General features: G+C 38.9%; 1 protein-coding gene across 1 annotated transcript in view; it reads left to right on the forward strand.

Annotated features, from left to right (window-relative positions):
• Window positions 1–1,841: 1,841 nt before the first annotated feature.
• Window positions 1,842–14,473, forward strand: part of cdk12 (cyclin dependent kinase 12) — a 30,241-nt gene continuing 17,609 nt past the window's right edge. Inside the window, exons 1-3 of the mRNA XM_039681406.2 lie at window positions 1,842–3,639; window positions 5,838–6,524; window positions 13,933–14,145. Coding sequence (XP_039537340.2) covers window positions 2,588–3,639; window positions 5,838–6,524; window positions 13,933–14,145 — 1,952 coding nt within the window. The 5' untranslated portion in view covers window positions 1,842–2,587. The remainder of the gene's footprint in view (window positions 3,640–5,837; window positions 6,525–13,932; window positions 14,146–14,473) is intronic.

Consider the following 14,473-nt stretch of genomic DNA (forward strand, 5'->3'; position numbering starts at 1 on the left):
TGGTTAACACTTTGATGGTTCGTAATTTTTTTTTAATGGTATTTTTAGCGGAAACCATTGGAACGTCTGTGGTGGTTTTACTCAGAAGGGTGGTAAAATTAAATGTTCTATTAAACTGAAATCTTGCACATCTCTTACATTTTATTTCAGACACAAACGTCATTTCCCCCCCATATTGATTGCATACAACTTCTTGATGGTCAGTAGGCTACTTGTACTAGCCATCCTAAAGTCAATAATATCTGATATGTTTTAACCCAAATCAACAAGAAATGCTGCCAATAAAGATTTCAAGGTACTGCATGTTTTTAGAGAAAGAGTCATTGCACCTGTGTTCAAGAATTTGGAATGAACAATCATAAAGTTTTCTCATGCCATCATTTACAAAACTAAGAAAATTACCATTTTACATAGGCCTACATATTTTATTAATAAGGAATGCCCCTTATTAATAAAAACTCTTTGACACACACACAAATTGGGCTTCCAGATTTTATATTATCTCCTATAACCCTAAACCCATCACAGAAATCTTTTTTTTTTTTTTTTTTTTTTTTTTTACATTTTCAAAAAACATAATTGATTTATAAGCTGTTTTCCTAATGGGACAATGTCCCATGAGAATAAGGACAGAACAAATATATTTTGGAATTAATTTATCTTTGTAGGGACATTTTGTACCCATATTGTAGTAGGCCTAGGGTTTACCACACACACACACACACTTCTTTACAAATAATATGTAGGCCTACAGGTAGGCCTATATGTAGACTAATATGTAGGCCTAAAATAGGTTATTTATATGTAATAGCAATGTATGAAGTGATCATTATCACATCAAATTTTGCTTTATAAATGTAACAGCCTTTAAAATAATCTGTCACTGTTGGAGACGTGGACTCGCACTCTGACGTCATCTATGCGCGACGTTAACAAATACCTTGCTTTTTGGAAAATATACGGATAACTACAGCAAATTGATCAACTGTTATTCAACTACAAAACAGAAACTACGAAGTCGGCATACATTCGCCGTTGGATGCGTACGAAGGGGAAATCATACTGCACTTAATTTAATTTGTTACACAAGGCTAATATAACCATCTTTGTTGCAAAAGTACATTTTTTTAAACACCATATTATGTAAATAACGTAGTTCTTAGTAGCCTATGATCGGTCGATTGTTGTGATATTATAAAAATGCAAATACTTTAAAAAATCCATATTTATTTAAGAGAGGTATAATTGGCATAAACATTAAAAGGCCTCTTGCTTAGGTTGATTTGGATTTTTTAACAGGTTTGTTAGAAAATTATGATTAATATGCTTGTTTACGAAGGGAGAGTCTGTAACTTTACACGTGCTACAATAACATAATATTGTCGGTAATTATTTTGTCTTAAATATTAAACGTATTAAATCAAATTGTTATTACATAATAAATTGAATACAATTATTTATATAACACACATTTGACTAAGGAATCAAACGGTGAGCTTGTCCAGCTCAAGCGAAACGCGACTGAAGGCGGGGTACAGTTGCCTCTTTTCATTGGCTGTCGCCCAGTTACCATGAAGATTGACAGCGATCTTGTTCTACAGAAGCACGTTAAACGGGTGATTTTATAGGTTAATAAACTTCCAGCCAAGTTTTCAATATTTACCCTATGTATTTACCCATGAAATCATCAATTTATGCGAAAGTGCGTTATTAAGGACGCAATGAACAATACATTCTATTCTAAATAGTGTAGCCTTTGGTATTTCCTTTTCCGTGGGATGGGCTTATACCGCGCATGCGCAGAAGAGGCAGCGCATAATTTTGGCTGTAATGGATGAAGTGAATTCTCTCTGAATTAAGGGCCGTGGAGGGTTTTATATCCACGAACATCGCCCAATTTCTAGGTCTGGTCTCTTTCCAGAGCCGCTTAAGTGAACTGGAATCAATTTTAACACATAAATATGTGATCATTTGCGATGAATATGAAACTACAGAGAGTTTACACTGAACATTAAAGCGAATATGTGAACAAGAAGCAAGCGGGTCAAGTTTTATTTTCAGTTATGTGGGACAATATCCCTACAGAGCGAGCTTTACTGCTTCAAAGCTCAGAAACCGTGTGCAAGGAGAGCTAAACATCTGTTTAGGCTTTGATATCGAACAAGGATAAACAATCTAAAACAAGGACATCCTGTATTTTTCTTCTTTCTTTTTGTCTTTTCGAGGGACGCTAGCTTAGCTAAAGCTAGCCGAGAGGCGCGAGCGCAATGCGCTGCTTGAGGCGCCCTGGAAACAAACGACCAGTGATGGCATCGTGAAAGACGCATCGTTTAAAAAGCATTTTTTGTTGTTATTGTTGAATTTGTACTCTCGGATTGGATATATCTGGACGCTGTTCAAAGACGCCACGGGACCGGGGATGAGTTGTGGATAACCTATGCGCATTAAATCGCGTGCGCATCTTTGTTTTGCTTCGATCCGACTCTTTCGTCTGGCGAGATTTCACACTTTTACCCAATACTGAGCGATTTCTGCTGTTCATGTGCTGTCTTGACCACATAGTTCCGCGTCTCCGGAGGACAGAGGTATGCCTGGATCAGACCGCCTGCATGGGACCAAGAGGAAGGCTGAATCGCTGTATCATCAGCAGCTGCAGGCGGCCGCCGAGGACGGTCAGCCTTTGCACGCGGGCCCCGGTCGGCATCCCACCAAAACGACGAGCTCGTCCACTTCTTCCAAGCACAAGCGAAACAAGTCCAAACACGAGGCCGAAACCGGCTTCGTGTGCGCTACCGCCGCGCCGCCAGCAGTGGGCGCCATCAAGCCTCTGGTGGAGTACGACGACATCAGCTCCGACTCGGACACGTTCCTGGACTCCCCCGCCACCGGGAAACCGGCGAGGAGCGGAGACGCCGAACGCCTAGAGCTGCCGGACTACGGCGAGGCGGGGGTTACCAAAGAGAACAGGGCTCACAAACGCAAGCGCTCCCGCAAGAAGTCCAAAGACCCGAATAAGGCCAGGGATTCTGCAGAGAGGACTGAAAGCGGAAAGAAAAGCAGCAAGGACCGGGAGCGAGTGAGCAAAGAGAGCCGGAAAAAGGCCAAGGAGAAGTCAAGCCCAGTCGCGTGCCTTGCGTCTACCTCCAGACGCTCCGGTGAGTCCGCTGCTAAGAGGGCCGGTGACTCGGTCTCATCAGGTGCGGTGCAGTCCGCGGTCAGTCTCGGGAGCAGCGCCTCCTCTGCGTCCTCCTCCATCAGCAAGGAAAGTGTCCGCTCATCAAAGCCTCGGAAAGACAAGCGGAGGAGCGAGGAGTATGAGGAGGACCGCAGTCATCGGAAAGCCGCCAAGAGCCACAAGTCGAGCCCTAAAGGAAAGGGCCAGTCCAGAAGAAGTGGAGCGGACAGTCCTTCCACTGCGGAGCACGAGAACAGCTATTCCTCCAGGCGCAGGGCCGCGAGCCCGAGCCCGAGCCCGTACAGGGAGCCGCCCAGGCGGAGCAGACAGAGGTCTGAGAGCCCCTATGGAAGGAGGAGGTCTTCTAGCGCTGAGAAGGATGGAAGTCCGTATGTAACCAGAAAACTCTCACCTGGAAGTCCCTACGGCAACCGACGCTCATCCAGCACCAGTCCAGTGTCCAGGTGAGTAAAACACTCTTTAATTCACAGACATCTGACATGAGCACAGTGTGTCCATACACTCTCAAAAAAAGGTACAAAAGCTGTCACTGCGGTCGCACTTTTTCAAAAGGCAAGTTACACTTTCGTACCCAAAGGCTGCATATTGGTACCTTAGTGGTACATATTACCACCCAAAAAGGACATATTAGCTCATGAGATTGACATATTACCACCTAAAATGTACATATTACCATTTAAAATTAACATATTAGCACCCAAAATGTACATATTAACACCTAAAATGTACTTATTAGCTCATGAAATGGCCAAAAGTTTACATTTTGAAAAGGTACAGCCCCAGTGAAACCTTTTGTACCTTTTTTTTCCCCATTTTTTGGAAATGTCAAAATATGCTAGTATGAATCTGTCCAGATGTAATGAATGTCATTGCAAAAGCTTCAAAAGCAAATGTGACTTAGGACTGTCAAACGATTAATCCAAAATAAAAGTCTGTGTTTACATAATATATGTGGGTGCACTGTGTATAATTATTTTGTATATATATATAAATACACACACATGCTTGTATATTTAAGAAAAAAATATTATTTATATATAAAATATTTATATGACATAAATTATACATAATTCTACATAATGTATACACATGAAAATTTTTCTTAAATATATACAAGCATGTGTGTGCATTTATATATAAAAAATAATTATACACAGTGCACCCACATATATTAGGTAAACACAAACTTTTATTTTGGATGCGTTAATCGTTTGACAGCCCTACTATTATTCACATCATACTGTGTTTAAACTATCAGGTTGACAGGCAAGTTATGTGAAATTCATTAGACTGTATACATTTTGCTGAAAGATTGCCACAATTATTTTGTTTATCTTTAAAGAAATGTAGTTTACTCGTGCACAAATCTCACCACCCGATTATTAGCATACTAAGTATTCATAGATAGATGGTTAACCCATAAACTAAAATTCTGTCATCATTTACTTACCCGCATGTTTTTCCAAACCTGTATGAGTTTCTTCTGCTGAACACCAAAACTGAAGATATTTTGAGGAATGTTGGGAACCAGTCAGTTGATGGCAGCCATTGACTTCCATAGTATTTCGTTTCCTACTATATGGATGTCAACAGAAGAAATAAACTCGCACAGGTTTGGAACAACATGAGGGTGAGAAATGACACAATTTAAATTTTTAGGTGAACTATCAATGTTTATTTATAAAGCACAATTAAAACAATCTTAGTGTAGACCCAATCACATTAAAATGAGCGCATTATTAAAAGACACTGTCACAAAACATCCATTTAAACTGCAATATTGATAAGTTATCAGCACATTTTACTTAGTTTGTGAATTTATTGCAGCAGGTAATGTTATTACTGAGATATTAGTTAAATATTCAGTCCTAACTATTATTTATTTTTTTGAAAGAATGTCTTCATATGAAACTCTTGTGCATTGTACTGTCAGCTTTTAAAGTTGCATAGTTTATAGAGTATGAAAAATGCTTTTGATCTCACTCCAATATCGGCATGACATAATTCCTGTATTACAGGTCTTCCCTTGCAGGCTTTAATTTACTTATTTACCACCATTATCTATCAAGTAAATAACTGCTCTGTCAGGTTCTGTGTCATTGTGGAATATATATATGTCTAAATAAGAGAAAGGTGTTTTTAATTTACATTTGATTGCTGACACATTAACAGCTCTAGCTCGTTTAGATACACTCAAATGATTCAAATAGTATTTTTCTTATACAGAATTAAAACGTTCACAGTTTGCCATTAGAGTTAGTAGAGAAATCGAGATAAATAGAGTTAGTTAAAAAAATCGAGAAACTAATATTGGCAGTCTAGAGCTTGTGTCCACAAAGGTGACATGTCTAACTGTTGTAGCTTATCCATGTTGTGTGCATGAAATAGACACTGAACCATCCAAATCGAAAAATTTCTTCGGAAAAGCGCAAAATAAACGTCTGTTTTGTTAAACGTCCGTTTTCTCTCTTTCCAGTGTTTCCTATCCATTAAACCTTGGTTTTACGTCAAAATATGGAGATATTTCTGTTGTCTTTCTTAAGATTAGTGATTAATTTAAAGATGTTTGGACAAAGTCTGCATTTATCACCTGTCCTTGTGAAGTTGATTTTAAAACATTTCTCTTGTTTCTCCTCCCTAGGCCTTCTCTGCGTTCCCGGAGCCGTTCTCCTCACTACTCCTCTCGCCGCTCCTCTTCCCGTTCTCGCACTAAGAAACATTCTTTATATTCTGGAGGATCCGGCGGAGGCTCCTCCCACAGCGCTCACCCAGGCAGCCGCTCCCCTTCGTCTTTACATTTGCCGATCACGTCCAGCCTTGGAGCCGAGCTGACGCGAAAAAAGAAAGAGCGTCAGGCGGCCGCCGCCAAGAACTCCCCCTCGCTCCGCCTGAACACGTCCAATGTGGCAAATACACCGGTGAAAATCACTGAGCCGCCACTAGAGACGGCCCCGCCCCCTGAGCCTCAGAGACCGCCCTCTCCACCTCCAGACATTGTTACTGCGGAGGAGCCCGCTGTGGTTCCTCCACCCCCTCTCCCGTTATCCAGTCCACCTCACCCGTTATCCAGTCCTCCTCCGCTACCTCTCTCGTCTCCTCCTCCTCTCCCGGCGCACTCTCCTCCTCCTCTTCCTCTCTCATCCCCTCCTCCTCTTCCTCTAAACAGCCCTCCGCCAGCTCCTCCACCCTCAGCGACTGTGACGCCGGTTTCTTCTCGCTCCAAAAGCCCCACACAGAAATCTACACAAAGTCCCGCCCACGTGATGAAGACATCGACACTTCCACCTCTTCCCTTGCCGCCGGTTCTTCTGGGAGACTGCAGGGACAGGTGAGTCCTGCAAATGCAGACGTGTAGTTGGCCGACACATTTTCAATGTTCTTGCATTGCTTTGGTAGTAACAAACTTCAGTGCTCAAGAGGGTGCTAGACCTCTCCAATCATTTAGTCTAGGGGTGGACAATATTTATATCATGATGTAGCTATTTTTTTTTTTTTTTTTAGTTAGTTAGTAAAAAAGAAAAAGAAATTGGAGAAATACAAAGATATTTATATCATGATATAGTTATTTTTTATTTTATTTTCGTTATTAAAAAAGAAAAAACAAAAAAAAATTGGAGGAATACAAAGATACAAATTAAATAAACTCGACTATGGTAAATGCTACGCAATGGCAAATGGAAATATTGGCTTTATTCAGTCATATATGTTTGAACCAGAAACTGATTCAAAAAAAGGCTAGCCTACTAGTCGATGTATGTTCCATCGCGTTTTTTTGTATCACTCTCTGCAATGTCGGACAAATTGTCCTTTGGCTTGAATACGTTATCAAACAGTTAATAATGTGATGCTAATTAGGGATGCACGATGATATTGTGACAACATCGGTATCGGCCAATAAAAGCTTTAAATGACCATCATCGGCATCGGGAGATATGAATATTACTGCCATTGAGCCTTGCTGATAGGGTGGCGTGTTTCCTATGCGCACGTGACAACCGTGAACAAAGCATGATCACCAGCAGCTTAAACTTCTGACTAGAGGTGTGCGATAATCACTTTTTTTTTTATCGTGGACGATTAAAATGTCTCCTCCACGATATGCTTTTCAAGAAAAATCATAGTATCTCATGTGTTCTATCAGTTCAATTCTGGCGTCTTCATCTCAACATGCTGTACAACGCGACGCACATTCACATCACATGTAAACGCAAGGTTAGAGTAACACTCGTGGGACTCTTTTGTGCAATTCACAAAAGTTCATTATTTGCATCTATGTTATTAAAGTCTTGCTAGTTAATGTCATTCATGTGCTGATGCGCTGTTGTAACACCCGACGCTCTCAGGAACTAAAAGCCGGTCACAGCACCTGCATACTTGAAGTTGTCTTTTCAAGTCTTATTGTGCAAATACTGTCAAATACACACAAAGTTTACATAAACAAAGTGAAAGCAAACAGAGAAAATTTGCTTGTCAAATGCACTTATATTAGACGCGTCGCGTGCAGCTCTTAAAGAGACAGTATCGATAATATGCTGCCGCTTGTCTTTAAAGAGATACTGCACCCAGAAATAAAAATTCTGTCATTATTTACTAGGGATGGAAATTGAAAACCGGTTCTAAGTTTTACGATCCATCGATATTGAATGCCCTCCATGTTAATGAGTCGTCTTATCGATGCTCATGCTCTGAGTCAGCCATAGTATGTAGGCTACAGACCGTGAACTCACAAATGTCCCTTTTGTCGTTTATCAAGTACCATAGCATGGCGTCCATTTTGTACCGCTTTTTGTACCGAATTTTTGTACCGCTAAAGTCTTATTTGATCGGTGAGTAATGTAGATGAACTGCTATGCTTGTGACCGGGCGCATGTTAAAGGGATAGTTCACCCAAAAATTAAAATTAAGTAATTAATTACTCACCCCCGTGCTGTACCAACCCCGTAAGACCTTCGTTCGTCTTCGGAACACAAATGAAGATATTTTTGATTAAATTTGAGAGCTGTATCACTACCACATTCGGCTGCCGAAGGGAATGAAACTTGACGGCCCAGAAAGTCAATGAAGAAAATGTTTAAATATTCCACGTGACTACAGTGGCTCAAGTATCAGTTTATCAAGCGACGAGAATACTTTTTGTGCTGAAAAACAAACAAAAATAACGACTTTATTCGACTATTTCTTCCTTGTTGGCCTGAAACGAGACTTCAAGAGATTTCCACGACGCATGCGCGAGAATTGCGATCTCCTTCAACTACTTCAGTTCAGTTCTCGCGCGTGCGTTTTAATTTCTTTCTTGTGCTTAAATATACTATTAAAGTCACTGGAGTGTAGCAACGGTTTGGTTAGCCACATTCTTCCAAATAACTTAGAAATTTATTAGGGTTTAAAACAACTTGAGAGAGTAAATGATGACTCTAAATGATGAGTAAAATTTTTGTGATCTATCCTTTTAAGGTTAATAAAACAACAAAACACAGAGGAAATCACTCACTGCTCTTGACTGAGAACTTCAATAAAAGCATTAATACGTTTTTTTTGTACTTGAAAAAAAAAATACAAATACATCGGCGTTGGGCAAAATTAGTTTGAAAATATCGGCATATCGAACATCGGCCGAAATCCAATATTGTGCATCCCTAATCCTAAAGTTACACAAACCATGTTCCCGTTCGCCACTCGAGTCAGTCAGCTGCGTTCTGAAAATCGGCATTCTTAGAAATGCTTTAAAAATCATGTTTGTTATGGTGGGAAAGCACACTGCAGTTTTAAGGAGAAAATACTCCAAAATAGGTATGACCAAAATCTTATTTCACAATATGAGAAATTTTATTTCACTATATGTATATATATATATATATATATATATATATATATATATGATATAGTTATTTTGTTATTAAAAATAAAAACAAAGATGTAAATAACAAACAATAGGACAAATTCATTATAACGAAAAATGAATTCAAACAAGTTTTTCAGGTACTTGATTTAAATTTATCTAACTACATGTTAAAGGTGCATTATGCAACATTTAATGTTAAAAATACCTGTTTTTCTAACCCATACATGCTTAAACAATTGTCTGATGGGCTGAATGAGCCCTTCTCTGATCACTCTATAATCCTGTACAGTAAAATAAATGGGGGCTCACCTGGCTGTGTCTGGCAGGTTTGTGTATTCGCCGCCATTCTCCGTATCAGAGAAGACAACTCGAGCGACAAAACTTTAGTCAACTTTCGACAAAAGTAGAAGATGGATTCAAAGAGACCGGCTTGTAGTTCATTCCAAACCCCAACGCAAACTCCATGTAAGACAAGAAAATAAAACTTTTGTCTAGTGCTAGGCGTCGGAATAAGACGAGAGTCAACATCGGGAAGGCTTTCAACAAATGGAGAGATCGCCGGTCTGCTCTAGGGCTCAAACGGGATCCTATACAAAGTAGTAACTTATATTCTTCATGAACGTGTTTTCATAATAATACAATCATAAGTGGATACGTAAAACAGTTCAACATGGAGATAGATGGAAACAAAAACCAAAGTTTTCTACCACCCCCGTTTTCCCCTCACACACACACATAAGTGTGTAATTTACTCAAATGCCTTTCCTTTCATATATCTAAAATGACTTGCAGATTTATAACTTTATTACCTCTGAAGACATTATGACTAACAAAAGATTTGTGCGGCTGATGCTCCTTTGGTTATGAACAGCTATTGCAAGCGTGCATGTGCGTGTGGTCCGTGAGCGTGCACACCTCTGGTTGCAGTTTCACTTGACGCCAGAGGGGGCGTAGTTCTGCAAAAACTCAGAGACTTGCGCAATGAGATATTTGGGTTCATGTTTCATCTGTAAAATAGTTTTTCTTGTTTCGTGCTATGATTGATCGCACCCAGTGTGAATCGCTCTATAGGGGTCTATCGTTTCTATTCAGGAGTGTTATCGCAACGTACATTCGCGTTGCTTAAATGTGCTCCGTGTGAAAGGCCCTTTAGAGAGGCGGTTTTCTGTTTGCGTGTTTCATGTGTGTGAGTCGGCATGGGTGTGCATTGAGTTTTTTAATCATGGCTTATTGTGCTTAACTCTTTTTAACATCTGTCATCTGCTATGAAAAGGGCTGCGATATTGGCTATGTTCACAATGACAGTTTTTGGAATTGACAACCTCATTTACTTACAGATCTGAGTCTCAATGTCCCATTCACACAGCAACTTATAGCAGCGTCTCGAATACTTTGTATGAGCGTGCAATGAGAGTCAAGCCTGTATTCTCTTACCAGTAACCATAGCAATTGTGTGTAAGATCAATATCAGAGTAATATCAAAGTTTGCGACGTCCATAAATGACAAGAGTCCAATTGAGCCCCAAGTTTATCCGTCAAATCTTAATTAACTGACTGAAGCTTATCCGTACTGTGTGTGAACGTAAAAGTTATTAAAGATTCAAATTCAGAAGTGGTTACCGAACAAATTACAGAACAAATACTCTTCATATCAATTACCAAAGTATATATTGTCATACCGTCCATCCCAAATTTAGCTTGCTTAAACTTATACTAAATAAAAAATATGAATGTTGTCTTTGCAACTCACTAAAAAAAGTTTAGATTTAAACATTAAAACGAACTGGAAATATATCAATTTAAGGCTGAAAGAAAAATAAATTAAACTAAACCAGTAATACAAAAAAAATTGTCACTTGTGGTTACGGTGATTATACAACTGTATTTGTGTTGCAAATCTGATCATATTTGAAGTGCAGTGATGCAGAAAATCAAGCTTTATTTGATCACACCTGAGTTGGCCTGTTTCTCAGGTTTTGCGTCTCTCAGAATATTATTAGGATTGTCATTAATCTTTCTTTTCTATGCGTTTCACTTAAGTGTGTTTGTGCTACCTTTTACCTTTAAAATGAGTGACATTTGCTTCGATATTGTATTTAATGCAACAAAATGTGTGCACTCCCAAAATAAGTATTTGGACACTTTGGCTATATTATAGTAAACTTGTTTGTTGTCTCCATTTGTACGTGAATGCTCTGTCACATGATCAAAGCATATGTGCTGTTAAGCCATTTCATCTTTTTCCCAGATGCACGTGGGCATGTTTTGGCTGTAGAGAATGTAAGCTGAGAACAAACTGTTGTTTTCTGGTGGTGTCTGTTTACACTAAATGCAAATAGCTGTGTTGACAAAGGCTGTTGTCGCTAACTACACACCATTTTCAGACCATTCATTGTTAGCAAACGTATTACTTGTATTTACATGTGGTGAATATAATGTAGCAGACAGAGTTTTCCTTTTGTGAACAAGATGCTAGTTATTGCTGCTAGATACTTGTTCAAACTATCTACTATTATCTGTATCTACCATTATTATTATAAATATATATTATTTGGGCTGGGCGATATGGCCAAATATTTATGAAAATATTAATTTATCACTAAAGGGGGGAAGGAAATAGCCTGGCTAATGCCAGACCACGTATCATTGAGAATAAAACGTGGTCTGGAAACCACACGTTCATTTTCACGTATTTGAGGCATGGTTTACGGGTGCCCAGAGCCGTATTATTGGGTGCTACGAATGTCTATCAAATGCGCCTGTACGTCTATCAAATGCGCATGTGCTCCCTCCCTGTTCTGTGATTGGTTCCCTATTTCAAGGGAAAATTTGGTTCATTGGTTCAATTGTTTTCATATCACAATTTTTAATGTCAGTTTTTTCCAATATTGTGCAGCCCTAGTAATTATTGCATTGCACAGAAATATATATATATATATATATATATATATATATAAACATCCATTTCAGTAGATTAAAGTTATTTTCTGAGATTAACTACTAATGTTATTTCTATATAACAAAAAACTAATTCTAGCCTATGTAAAAAATTTAAGTTGCTTTTACAAGTTTTCAGATATGCTGAAATAATGGTAAACTAATGAAATAGCAAGGTAAACTACAACATATGAGACATGAAATGAACACAAAAGACTGCTCCTGGATAACAAAAAAATGAAATCGATCGAAATTAATTCACAATCTTGAACTTCAAATTAAAAAATGGAATGGTCGATGCTGCCACGCCCCCATGTCACGTCCGCTCGGCTTGCCAAGGGGAAAAAACGTGCGAGTCTATGGTCAACCTCCTCTAACTTAGCTACAGCCATTCAAAAGATAGCGAGATGCAGGAGACCCATCGACAGAACTTGAACCCCCTCCTCTATCATTGAATTCGCAGGTGTGGAAGTTTTTTGGATTTCCAGTGAGTTATGTTGACAATGTTCTCGCTCCAAAAAAGCCACAGTTTGCAGACATCCCAAGTCTCCTGAGTCCTGCATATTAATAGCTCCCTGATGCACGCGAATTAGTTAAAATCTCCCGGAATCTAGAGTGAGCGAGCAAGAGCGAGCGTGCATGCCGAGACAGAAAAAAACTGTGCTTCAAACAGTATTGTGCGCACGGCAGAGAGGGAGAGAGCGAGAGACATTGCATGTGCCTAATGAAGTGCATGTAAGACAGAGAGCCTCCTGATTGGCCGATTGATAAAAATCGAATCGGAAATGTAATCGAATCGAGGATTTGTAGAATTGTGACAACCCTATTAGGATGTAACTTTTATTTTCTGTACTAGATCTACTGTCTAACTCATCCCACTGCTATCATATTGTTTATAATAAACATTTCCAGACACGTTCAGTACACTAATGTTACTTCCTACGATCTTATTGTTACACTGAAATTGTTCAGTCTAGTTCACTAACCGTTTTCATTATCATATTATACATTCCCCTGTGTTGACATTGCTGATTGTGAAAGATACACAAATAGTCAGTGAAATGCCTTATGCTAGATAACACCACAAATGTAACGTTATCATGGAGCATTAGCTCAACGTCAAGCTGATAAAAGTAGCCTATTATTGCAATATTGCAGTGGGAGTTTACATGAGTTGTCGCATGTTGTGTGATGATTTCGCCGTTGTGTTGAAAGTCTCAGTTTGGCCGTGTAACGTGAGTGCCCGCTCTTGTGTTCGAGCACACATGCTCTTGTAAACATTGTTCCAATCTGAAACATCACCAATAGAGGCTGCTAAAAAATACATATAGCACCTTAAAATAAAAAAACTTAATTTTACTGAAGTAGATAAAATAAAGAAATAGACCTATCCGAAAGCTTCAAGCACTAGAAATAAGAAATACTAGCTTACATGAAGTGTATAAAGTAATCACACATATAAAAACACTGCACATCTTCACTGTGTAAATTAAAGTCAGTCGAGCATTGAGAGATTTTCTTTTTTTGTTGTTTGATTAACATTGACACAGCAGGTTTATTAGGCTGCCGTCACTTTACAGCTGAATGCACAGATCCAATGTAATGTTAACGGTTTAAGTTAACTTCAGACTGCGTTTACGCGGATGCTTGCAAAGACAGGCATTTTGATACAAGTATGTGTATTTAACCAAACTTCGTATCTCAAACAGCGAAATTACTTCTCTTTTGCTGCTTATTGTGTTTCAGCAGTTTACCATCACTTGTTTTTAAACCGAAATGCTTAAAAACACAATGCAGATGATGAGCTTTTGTCCAAAATATCTACTTGTTGAGAAATTTCTACTGGTTAATAATCTTGTCTAAACTTATCACCCATTTGAATTTAAAAATATCAACGACAGGCAAATGTGATTGTTTTGGTTACTGTTTAAAGTTTTTTTTTTTTTTTTTTTTTCAGTCCAAAGAAGAGCAATCTTTCCCATAGGTCATCACGAAAGGACAGGGAGAGGGAGAAGGAGAAGGAGAAAGAAAAGGAAAGAGAGGGCAGGACACGACTTCTCAGCGAGTTGCCCCTCCCTCCGATACTTCCTGGAGGAGACCCCTCCCCCCCACAATCCCCTGCTCGAGCCTCCCCACCGCTTCTGCAGACATCCTTCAAGAAGAGACCAAAGTAAGTGTCACTGTTCATCATTCATTTAGGGACGATTGGGGTAAAATTAATATTCCGCTACTCTACCATTCAAAAGTTTGAGGTCTGTAAGATTTTGTTTTATAAAGTAGTTTCTTATGCAATAGGGCTGCATGATTAATCAAAATTAAATTAATTTTTCATTAAATAAATATATGCACAGTGTGTTAGTGAAGACTAAATGCTGCTCCATCTCTGAAAGCACTGCAAGTTTGAGTCGCTTAAAACCTGCGTTTGAAAATGCGTCAAACATTTTCCCAAATTTGTAATGCGAAACCTGTTGTCATAATAATGTTTTAACTCGTTTCAT

Source organism: Pimephales promelas, chromosome 18, assembly GCF_988280905.1.
Source record: "Pimephales promelas chromosome 18, fPimPro1.hap1.1, whole genome shotgun sequence".
NCBI classification, from domain to species: Eukaryota; Metazoa; Chordata; class Actinopteri; order Cypriniformes; family Leuciscidae; genus Pimephales; species Pimephales promelas.